Source organism: Macaca thibetana, chromosome 15, assembly GCF_024542745.1.
Source record: "Macaca thibetana thibetana isolate TM-01 chromosome 15, ASM2454274v1, whole genome shotgun sequence".
Lineage (NCBI taxonomy): Eukaryota > Metazoa > Chordata > Mammalia > Primates > Cercopithecidae > Macaca > Macaca thibetana.
This window is the reverse complement of record NC_065592.1, coordinates 27,560,027-27,572,461: the sequence shown is the minus strand read 5'-3', so window position 1 is coordinate 27,572,461 and position 12,435 is coordinate 27,560,027. Positions and strand designations below refer to the sequence as shown.

The 12,435-nt window shown below is 36.2% G+C and overlaps 1 protein-coding gene across 10 annotated transcripts in view; it reads right to left on the bottom strand.

The window, feature by feature from the left end:
• The window catches only part of PTBP3 (polypyrimidine tract binding protein 3), a 115,943-nt gene that overhangs the window by 25,669 nt on the left and 77,839 nt on the right, over positions 1-12,435 (bottom strand). For all 10 annotated transcript variants that reach the window (XM_050761005.1, XM_050761007.1, XM_050761014.1 and 7 more), the window contains 2 exons: positions 9,156-9,266; positions 7,379-7,553 (listed from right to left, as the gene is read on the bottom strand). In XM_050761005.1, coding sequence (XP_050616962.1) covers positions 7,379-7,553; positions 9,156-9,266 — 286 coding nt within the window. The remainder of the gene's footprint in view (positions 1-7,378; positions 7,554-9,155; positions 9,267-12,435) is intronic.

Here is a 12,435-nt window from a genome sequence, read left to right as displayed (position 1 = left end):
CAAAAAATAAAAAAAGCCCCAGGGATTAGAAGAAAGGATATAAACTGACATTATCTGTAGATGATATGATTGTGTATATTGAAATGTAAAAAGAATCTACAGGCAAATTATTGGAATTTTTAAGAGTTTATCAGGGTTTCTGAGTTACAAAATCAAGAGATAACAATGTTGCATTTCTGTATTACCAACAGTTAGAAAAGAAAACAATAATGATACTTCAAACTTACATTGGGCTTATGTTAGGTATCATTTTAAACTCTTCATGTACATGATGAGCACATTTAATCTTCACAACCCTACCAGTTAAGAACGGTTACACATTACACACAGAAAGAAAGAGAAATGCAGAGTAGTTAAGTAACTTGCCCAAGATTACACAGCTCATAAATAATAGGTCTAGAATCAGAATACAAAAAGTATGGTTCCTAGACACCACACTATGCCATGTAAAATAGAAGTAAAAGTAAGAAGTTCTCAGGAATAGCCGGGCACGGTGGCTCACACCTATAACCCCAGCACTCTGGGAGGCCCAGGCAGGCGGATCACGAGGTCAGGAGATCAAGACCATCCTAGTTAACACTGTGAAAACCCCCTCTACTAAAAATACAAAAAATTAGCCAGGCATGGTGGCATGTGCCTCTCGGCTTCGGAAGGCTGAGGCAGGAGAATTGCTTGAACCTGGGAGGCAGAGGTTGCAGTGAGCCGAGATCACGCCACTGCACTCCAGCCTGGGCAATAGAGCAAGACTCTGTCTCAAAAAAAAAAAAAAAAAAAAAAAATTATCAGGAATAAATTCAACAAAAACATGTGCAAATCTTTAAGGAGAAAAGTCACCCAACTTTACTGAAAGACATTAACAAACATCCAGGCTGCAGTGGCTCACACCTGTAATCCTAGTGCTTTGGGAAGCAGAGGTCAGAGATCACTTGAGACCAGGAGTTTTAGACCAATCTAGGTAATATAGAGGGACCCCATCTCTAAAAAAAAAAAATTTTTTTTTTAATTAGCAGAGCATGGTGATGTATGCCTGTAGTCCTGGCTATTCAGAAGGCTGAGGTGGGAGGATTGCCTGAGCCTGGAGGTCAAGGTTGCAGTGAAGCATGATTGTACCACTGCACTTCAGCCTAAGTGACTCAGCAAAACCCGTCTCAAAAAAAAAAAAAAAAAAAGTCTAAATGAACGGATAGATGCACAATGTTCAAAGACTGGAAGATTCTATCATAATGATGTCAATTATCTTCTAACTCATTTGTAAATTCAATGTAATCCCAATCAAAACCCCAAGAGCTACTGCTGCTGCCTTTTTTTTTTTTTTTTGGAACTCAACAAGCTGATCTTAAAATGCTTAAAAAATACAAATAGTCAAAAATTGCCAAGATAGTCTTGAAGAAGAGTAAGATAAAGAAGACTTTAGAAGAGATTCAGACTTCTGGTAATGACAAAAGGAGACAACTAGACCAATATAGCAATGCCCAGAAAAATAAGTCTTGTAAGTATCAAGCTCGGCCAGGCGCAGTGGCTCACACCTGTAATCCCAGCACTTTGGGAGGCCGAGGCAGGCAGATCACTTGAGGTCAGGAGTTCAAGACCAGCCTGGCCAACATGGCAAAACCCTGTCTCTACAAAAAATACAAAAAAATTAGCCGGTGTGGTGGTGCACATCTGTAGTACCAGCTACTCAGGAGGCTGAGGCATGAGAACTGCTTGAACCTGGGAGGCAAAGGCTGCAGCGAGCCCAGATTGTGCCACTGCACTCCAGCCTGGGCAGAGTGAGACTCTGCCTCAAAAACAAAGACAAAAACAAACAAAAAATCAAGTTGGTAGTATGTGTTTGCAATTCCGAAACCACTTCTGTGTAATCTAAGATTGAGCAAATAGGTAAACATGTTAAGGATAATGGGAATCAGATTTCTTATTCTTGGAGAGTTACCAATTTGTAAAGCGTGCTGGATTGGAATTGGGGTTTTCAGTTAAAATTTGCTTTTTAAAATACACACACACAGAGAAATATATATTTATGAAGCAAACATAGACACACGTCCTAGTCATGTCCATTTAGTTATGCCCTATTATCAATGAGCACATCTAATGTTTAGGTATTGATTTTTAAATATCATTTTCCCCTAAAAGAAACTAGGGCTCACTGAAGAAATGGCTGATTCCAGCACCAGGTTGGGTAAAGAAGATCTGAAATATCCAGTGCCAGAAAGAAAGGAGTGCTCCAATTATGACAGTGGCATGTCAAAAGGCCACAGAGCCAGTGTGAACGGCCTCCTACTGGCCAAATCAGGGACAATTTGAACATAAAATGAAAAACGATAGTAGGAAATATAACCTGTAGAATAAAATAAGAATCTATGAGTCCTTATCGATGTGAAATAAATGAATGAAAGTGACGATGGTAAGAAACCTCATCCTCTCAAAGTGCTGGGATTACAAGTGTGAGCCACTATGCTCAGTCGAGAAAAACTTTTTTTTTGAGATGGAGTCTTGCTCTGTCACCCAGGCTGGAGTGCAGTAGCAGGATCTTGGTTTACTGCAGCCTCCGCCTCCCAGGTTCAAGCAATTGTCGTGCCTCAGCCCTGCTACTTGCTGGGACTACAGGAACGTGCCACCATGCCTGGCTACTTTTTGTATTTTTAGTAGAGACAGGGCTTCCCCTCCATGTTGGCCAGGATGGTCTTGAACTCCCAACCTCAAGTGATCCACCCGCCTCGGCCTCCCAAAGTGCTGGGATTACAGGTGTGAGCCACCGCACCCAGCTGAGAACAACATTCTTTATAATAAAATGCTAGCTAATAAAGGTAGAAGAAATGATGGAATTAGCAAATTACCTCATGGCAACCATCAGAGTAACAAATAATTCTGGCAACAGATGTGAAAAATAAAAAGTAGGCTGGGCGCAATGGCTCACACCTGTAATCCCAGCACTTTGGGAGGAAGAGGCAGGTGGATCACGAGGTCAGGAGATCAAGACCACCCTGGCTAACACGGTGAAACCCCGTCTCTACCAAAAATACAAAAAATTAGCTAGGCGTGGTGGCGGGTGCCTGTAGTCCCAGCTACTCAGGAGGCTGAGGCAGGAGAATGGCGTGAACCCGGGAGGCGGAGCTTGCAGTGAGCTGAGATGACACCACTGCACTCCAGCATGGGCGACAGACCCAGACTCAGTCTCAAAAAAACAGAAAAAGAAAAAGAAAAGGTGAAAAGTGGTGGTAAGAACAGGGTATTTACCATCTCAATCAGTAAATTCGTTATAAAGGGAAAAATTGTAAAATAGTAACATTACAGGGAAGAAATCTGCAAGACCACTTTAATAAGTGACCAAAGCTAACACCACAAGAAAAAGGATAAATTAACATCATGTGTCTCCTAATGTAATGAGGTAGGAAAGACAAAATTATTTCTGTAGTATTTCTGCTCAAAAATGTATACAACGATGAGGAAAACCCAGACATCTATATTGAAAGACATTCTACAAAAAATATCCTCCCTAATCTCTTCAAAAATCCAACAGTCCAACCTGGGCAACACAGTGAGACTCTGTCTCTACAAGAAAATAAAAATAAAAATTAGCCGGGTATGATGGCAAGTGCCTGAAGTCCCAGCTACCTAGGAGGCTGAGGTACAAGGATCACTTGAGCCCTGGAGGTTGAGGTTGCAGTTAGCTATGATTGCATCTCTGCACTTCAGCCTGGACAACAGAATAAGTCCCTGTCACAAAAAAAAAAAAAAAAAAAAAAAGTTATGAAAGACACAGAATAAAGAAATGTTCTGAATTAAATGACTCGAAAGAGACATGACAAATAAATTAGCCTGATACTTGTTTGGATCTTTACCAGAAAAAAATTCTGTCATAAAAGACATTATTTTCACAACTGGCACTTTGGGAGGCTGAGGTGGGAGGATCACTTGAGCCCAGGAGTTTGAGACTAGCCTGGTTGAAACAGCAAGACTCCATCTCCACAAAAAATGGGGAAAAAAAAAAAAAAAAAAAAAAAAAAAGCCAGATGTAGTGTTGCTTGCCTACAGTCTAGCTACTTTGGAGGCTAAGGCAGGAGGATCACTTGAGCCCAAGGTCAATGCTACAATGAGCTATGATCATGCCACTGCACTCTAGCCTCGATGACAGAGAAAGACTATCTCGAAAAACAAAAAGTCTATGGATTAAAGGATTGTATAGATGTTAATTTCCTAACTTTGATAATTAAACTGTATTTAGTAAGAATGTCCTTGTTCTTAGTAAATACACAATGATTAATTTAGACATAAAGGGACATCATATCTGCAACTTACTCAAGTGGTTTGGGGGTGGGGGAAAATAAATATACATACACACGCATACACAAATATAGGTAGTGTATATATTATATATGTATATACATACATACACATAAATACTCAGATGATAAGGTAAATATGGCATGATGCTAATAGGGCAATCTGAATAAGAGATACATAGAAGTTCTTTGTACTACTCTTGCAATTTAATTTCAGACAAAATTTAATTTCAAAGTTTAAATTATTACTAAAACACCATAAACTTTAGAATATAAGTAAATATATTTATGACCTTATATCACAAAGGATTTCTTAAATAAGACACACAAAAAAACACAAATACAAAGGAAATAAAAAATAAACTTGACTACATAAAAGTCATCATTATCAATAAATCAACAAGCCAAAACTAGGAGAAACTATTTGCAACCCATATAACAAACAATGGACTAGTATCTGGAATACATAATGAATTCGTACAAGTAAGAAAAAAAGGAGAAATAAAACACAAAAATAGACAAAAGAATTGCACAGGGATGGGAGTGAGAGGTAAAAGACTACACACTGGGTACTGTGTATGGTGCTTGGGTGTACCAAACACCAAATCTTTGCTTGCACCAAAATCTCAGAAATCACCACTAAAGAACTTATTCGTGAAATAAATAAACAAACAGAAAATTTACCACAGGATAAATAATAAACAAAATATGTTCAACCTCATTAGTAATTAGGAAAATGCAACTGAAAACTGTGTTAAGATATCATTACACATACACTAAAATAAAAAAAAAAAATTTAACCTCACTCCTTCCAGTAGGAGATGACTTAAAAAAATTTTCATCTCACAATGCAGTTACAAACTGGTGCAATCACTTTGAAAACTGGCATTATGTAATAAAACTGAAGAAATATGTTCTCTATGACCCAACAATTCCTTTCCTATGTACTTCTTAAAGAAAACTCTTCTCCAGCAGGAAAGAATGTTCATAGTAGCATCAAACTAAAACAAACAAAATATTTATCAATAATAAAATGGATAAACAAACCATAATATATTATTCTTCCAATGCAATGGGATACTATAGACTTGACGGTACTAAGAATGAATGAACGATAGCCACATGTATGAATACGGATGAATCACCAAAGCCATACAGGGCAAATAAAATAAAGTCACAAAAGAAAACCAGCATGAGTCCATTTATGTAAAGTTCTAAATACAGTTTTAAAATTTTTTAATGCTTTAAAGTACTGAATGCTTTAAAAAAAAATTTAAGTTGCATTTAGGGATATACAATGAGTAGTAAAAAAACAACAGGAAAACAGAAAAGCAAGAGAATAATTATCAAATTTGGGACTGTGGTTATCTTGGGCAAAGGAGAGTGAACAAAATTGATGAAGAAAGGTACACAGTGTGCTTCTTCAGTATGTATAAATACTTTATTTCTTAATCTGGGTGGTAATCACATGGGTGTGTATATACTTACGTGTTTTATAAGCTTTTCTATGAGTATAACAAATGTCACTAAAAGCAAGAACACAGTGCTTATGACTCAGCCCTAGAAACTGTAAAGGGCAACCTTTAAAAGAGAAAGAACAGCCAGTGAAGTAGGAAGAAAGTAAGGAGAGTGGTGTTTCAGAAGCCAAGAAAAAAAGAAGGGAATAGTGAAACTGTATCAAATATTAGTGAGAGGCAAAGTAGAGAAACTTTCACATAATATATAAAGTGCATTGTTCTCTCTCTGATGAATCACTTTTTTAGGATATAGACATTATTTTGCAGTGACTAAGGATTTATTAATAACATTAATGAGAAAGAATATGAACATTGTTATTTTATATTTAGAAATCAAAATTCTTAACATGTTTTAAAAATGTCCTCTTCCCATAATAAAGAACATTAATTGCACCAAGAGTACATAATCAATTATTAGAATAAGTGAATTCTTACATTTGACAGCTGAGTTTTAGTAAACTTTAATTTGCCCCAGTATTTTTTTTGCCCCAAATATTTCTATCATTTGTTATTAAAATGGTAATGACAAAGACCTTTGTCACTGCCAAATCAGGTAAGTAAGTTAGGGGCTGGTAACAAATATAAAACACACAAATATGGTCAAAGAAGCCAAAACAGACCTTTTAACAATATAAGAAAGATGCACTGAATCATTCCCTTGGCTTTTTAAATTAAAAATAATAAAAAAGTTTTTACTCGAAAGTAATGAACTATTTTCTAGAAAAGTTTGGACAATCATTTGGTTGTCTTAATTTTATAATTTGATTGTCTTAATTCTTTTAATTTTCTCACCTATAAAGCATGAACTAAATACTACTTAAAGTCCCAATTAGCAATATTTCATGGTGTTATTTGGTAAAGGAAAAATCAATCACAAAAGGTAGTAATACTTTATCTAAATAATAAACCACTCTTTTGAGAACTGTGAAACCAAAAGTAGCACATACTAACCTAATAAGATATTCAGACTGGGTCATCCATTGCTTTCTCCTTAAGAGGTTTACTTTAAATAAAAGAAGGAGGCTCTTCAAAGCTACAATTTGCAGAGACAGTTCAGAAGGCTGCATTTTTACTAATGCAAAATGCAACTTCACACAAGCTTAAGATACAGCTGGAAGTTCTAAAGTTTAAGAAACAAAACAAAATAAATCCTCTTCTTTGAATAAAAGAAGATCCTACTATTAATTTAGGCTTGATATAAAATATCACTACTTAACAAGGGAAAAGTATTTTCCTCAAGAGCATATATGGCAAAATTATTTTGGCTATAAACTAGTATATTTAAATTAATAAGACTACTAATTTGAAGTAAATGGTCTCTGGCTTTTAAAGAATGAGAAATATCAATGTTAGAAAATAAATTTGTAACTCAATTTCAGATATTCATTTGTTTTGTCAACTAACAGAACCTCCTAATATTAATATTTAATTAATGGGCATACTTTGTTCCAGGATTCTTGCTTTCCTTTATAAATCCTGAGAGAACTCAAGAAGAAAAAGGCTTATAAACATACATGGCTTAATAAATGAAACTTGTAACTTCAGAAAACTTCCTTTGTGACCCAAAAAAGAACTACTCACCAAAAGCAGCAGCCATAGGGGGTTCAAGGGATGGCTGGCCATCACCAGTAGGAAGGTCTAAGCGAGTGAAGTCTCTGCTTTTGTCATTATTATATTTCACATTAAGGCTGGTGAGCTTGGAGAAGTCAATGCGCAGAGTGCAGCATGCATTATAGATATTCTGGCCATCCAGAGCCTAAAGCATGTAAGAAAGGGACTGGTTTTGGCAAGACAACAACACTGATAACCAAGAAGCGTCTACTTTAACAAAGAGTGGCAATCAGGTGTGAGGCAGAAAGCACTGACTAAAAAGCCAAAGTCTTGGGTTTACTTTTACCTCACAGTCATTAACTATGAGCCTAAGAGAGAAAAAGAAAATCTCTAAGTCTCAGCTTTCATCTGTAAAATAAGACTGGTAATATTTATCTTGTCTGTGGTAAGATCAAGTAAGAGAGGAGAAATGTAAAAGATTGGAAAACTACTGTCTATCACAGAAATGTTCACTATTATTATGATTATTTTGCCTATACCAAAAGTTTTAAGATACTCTGATTTTACATTCCATTTTAATTCATTTTAGTATAATTCACAATATACTAGGATGTATAAGCTTTGTTAGGATGAAAAAAAGCTTTTGTAAATGGTACTTGTCAGAGCCACAATATATAAAATATTATCTACCACTTACTTTTTTCTATTGTAAATTTACTTTGTAATACTTTGAATAATAAAAACTGAGGGAAATGTGGAGTCAGTTGCGACCAAAGATTAGCAACCCCTTCCTTTGCAAGAACAAAAATTTACCTAAGGGTATTTGTGACCACTTAGGACTTTCGCAAATGCTTGAATTTATAAAAATAGATACCAGAAAGCAAAGCACATAAAAATAAAACATACATACATATATACATATATATCCTGATTTATAATAATGGTCATTGACAAGTATGCCATCATAAAGGTACCAAATAATACACGCAAGTTCAGGGTACAGCAAATATAAACGCTATACTCCCAATTGAGTGCCAGACACTGTGTGGTACACAAAAGTACCACAAGCCTTAGTCCTCATCTTTGACCAAAAACTAGAAATGACTAGCAAAAACTGCTACAAGATGAAATTAGAGTCAGGGATAGATATCAACAGGAGGTATGCCTAAGATAACCAAACTGAACGTCAAGTTTTATATCTTGTCAAAATAGGTTTTCGTGTACTAAAAAAAAGATAACATGAATTGACAGCAGCATATTTCCTAAGATTTAGTATCTCCACCAATTTAGAGCTCAACAGGAATAAACATTGAATACAGCTACAAAAATGGTGAAACCAATTTCTGACTGATTTAACAGAAGTAAACGGTCTACAGCCATACCACCATGAATGTGCCTGATCTCATCTGATCTCAGAAGTTAAGCAGGGTCGGGCCTGGTTAGTACTTGGATAGGAGAAGTAAATGAAAGCACAAGGGTAATGATGGCTCTATTAGCTTACATCAGGAGTACTGTGTTCAACTGTAGACTTTAAACATGACAAACAGGACCTGAGTCTCAGAGATGTGAGAGGTGTTAGGAGATTTGAGACCATTTCATATGAAGAAGTAATGATTTTTAGCTTAGAAAAAAAAATACATGGAATCATACACTTTAAAATGACTAAAATGGTAAACGTCATGTATATTTTACCAAAATTTTTTTTAAAAAACGTGGTAAAGTGGGGCACAAGAGAAGATATGATGACTTCCTTCAGGCATCACTAGAGTCATTAACAATTGAAAAATGAAACAAAGATCATAATTACCATTTTGGCATAATGTGCATTTACTGGGTCAGCATACTGAAGCAAGGCTTGAAACTGATTATTCTTTGTAAAGGTGATAATCTTCAAGACTGTGCCAAATTTAGAAAATATCTGGAAAACAGTTCAAGTTAGGTTAAATGTAAAAGAAAGGTATTAAACTAATGTATCTTTATAAATACAATTTGTTCACAAATCCTTTTAAGTGAAAATTTTCTCTTTAAAACTTTGGTACCAAAATGACTTAAACCTAAAACATTAACATTTCAATACCTACGCCTACCTTAAAACAATGCCCGGTACACAATAGGCACTTAAATAACTAGCCTATTTTATGGCATACATAAATGGTACAGTATTAAAACAGGAGACAACAATAATCAATGAGATGAGATGTGTTACAAAGCATATGAATAAAAGTGAGAGTCACGGACCAACTATTTCACCCTGTGAAGAATCATCTACTTTTTGAGATTTCTGTAGCCACTAGAAGATGTTCAACTAGAGGCTGCTCTATTAATTCGTCAAATATTTGGAGGATTGTTCTAAACACTGCAAAGACAGCAGTAGACAAAACAGAGACAAAAGTCTATGCCCATATGAAGACAGACAATAAACAAATGACAAATATCCTAATATCTGGTGATTTTAAGTCTTAAGAATAAAAATAAAAGAAGGGAAGGGGTGAGCATGAACCAGAATGCAAGTTGAGACAGCGTAAGAGTGATGGCCAAAGAAGGCCTTTCTGAAGTGTCTTTTGAGAAGAAAAGAGTGAGGGGAGGGCTTCCTGACATCAATATCCTCACAACACGTGTTCTATCTACCTCAGCACCACAGGGTTCATAGCCAGTGTTAGTGTTAATAGTAACTCATTTCTGAAAGACTAAATAGGGGGGATAAAACAATAATATATTTAGTTTTCCTCTGTTGATATGGTTTGGCTCTGTGTCACCACCCAAATCTCATCTCAAATTGTGATTTCCCACGTCAAAAGAGAGACCTGGTGGGAGGTGACTGGATCATGGGGGCAGTTTCACCTTTGTTGTTCTGGTGATAGTGAGGGAGTTCTCAAGAGATCTGATGGTTTTCAAAGTGGCAGTTTCCCCCACGCGATCTCTCTCTCCTGCCGCCATGTGAAGGAGGCCCTGGCCTCCCCTTCGCTTTCTGCCATGACTATAAGTTTCCTGAAGCCTCCCCAGTCATGCAGAACTGTGAGTCAATTAAACCTCTTTTGTTTATAAATTACCCAGTCTCAGGGAGTATCTTTATAGCAATGTGAAAACAAACTAATATTCACTCCATTTTAAATTTGAACCTTAAAACAAAAATTTGTTCTGCTTTTGAGATGAAAAAGGTTGAGTATTCCCTATGCTGGTAAGATTTTGCTGTTATCAACCACTATGGTACAACTTCAGGGCTCACTGCAGGCCCCACCTCCCAGGCTTATGCAATCCTCCCATCTCAGCCTCCCAAGCAGCTGGGACTACACCACACCTGGCTAATTTTTTATTTTTAAGGTTTTATAGAGATGAGGTCTCACTATGTTGGCCAGGCTGGTCTCAAACTCCTGAGCTCAAGTTATCCTCCCATCGTGGCCTTCCAAAGTGCTGGGATTACAGGTGTGAGGCACCATACCTGGCCCTGCTTTTTAATTCTCAAAGTATGCCTCAAGAATAACTATCCTCCCCTGGTAGTCTAGCGGTTAGGAAAAAAACATGAAAGAAAGAATATTCTAAAGCACAGGTAATGAAAGAAAAAACAGATAAACGGGACTACCTCAAAATTAAAAACTTTTGTGCATCAAAGGAAACTATCAACAGAGTGAAATCAAATCATGTACATGATAATGAGTTAAGGTCCAGAATATATAAAGAATTCATGCAACTCAATGACAATACAAACAATGCAACCCAAAAATAGGCAAAGGACTTCAATAGATATTTCTCCAAAGAAGCTAATCAAACTGCCAATAAGCCCACAAAAAGATGCTCAATATCACTAATCATTAGAAAAATGCAAATCAAAACTACATATTACCTAACTTCCATTAGGATAGTTACAAAATTTTTTAAAACCCATAAAATAACAAGTATTGGGGAGGATATGAAGAAAATGGAACCACTGTGCACTGTTGGTAGAAATGTAAAATGTTACAGCCACTATGGAAAAAGTAGAACCTTTCCTTAAAAAATGAAAATAGAATTACCCTATGATCCAGCAATTCCATTTCTAGGTATACAGCCAAGGGACTCAAAGAGATATGCATATACCCATGTGCATTACAGCATTACACAAAATAGCCAAAACAGGAAGCAACCAAAGTGTTCATCAACAAATAAATGGATAAACAAAATATGATATATATGTACAAACTGAATATTACTCAGCCTCAAAAAGAAGAAAAATTCTGAACATGGAGGAACCTTCAAAACATCATGCCAGGTGAAATATGCCAGTCACAAAACACACATACTGCATGGTTCCACTTACATGAGGAACCTAAGGTGCAGTCAAACTCACAGGGACCGAAAATAGACTGGTGATTGCTGGGGGCTGGGAGAGCAGATGAATAAAGAGTTCTGTTTAATGGGTAAAGGGAGTTTCAGTTTGGGAAGATGAAAAAAATTCTGGAGACGTGGTATTCAGTGATGGTTGAAAAAAACAATGTAAACATACCTAATGTCACTGAACTATACAATTAAAAATAGTTAAAATGGTAAATTTTATGTTATATATATTTTGCCACTTAAATCACTTATGGCAAGACATGAATCAATCTATGTATTACACATGCATCAACTCGATGTTTTCTCTCAATAAAGGAGTAACATTAGATTTTTTTAAAAGGCTGGGGATGTAATGTAACAACTGACCTCCCTTCTTCATTACTACAGCCCAGGTAGCGTTCTAAAGTATAAGTCAGATTATATTTTCCCCTGCTTAAAATCCCTTACTACCTCCCCATTATATACAGGGTAAAATACAAGCTCTTTCACATAACATAACACTCTTGCCCTGGTTTATCTCTCAAACCTCACTTCCTGAAACTTCTTGTATAACACTATTCTATTTACATCAATAATGTGTAGTTGCCTATAGTTCTGCAAATTTACCAAATGATTTCAGACTTCTATGCCCATATATAAGGATTTTCCCTTTTCCTAGAAATCTGTTGTAACAGCTAGTAAGCCTTCATTTATCTTTTCCAAAACTCAGCTCAGGGAACAATGCTACCATAAAATTCTCAGCCTCCCCCAAATCCCTACAGAATTATTTTTCCCGA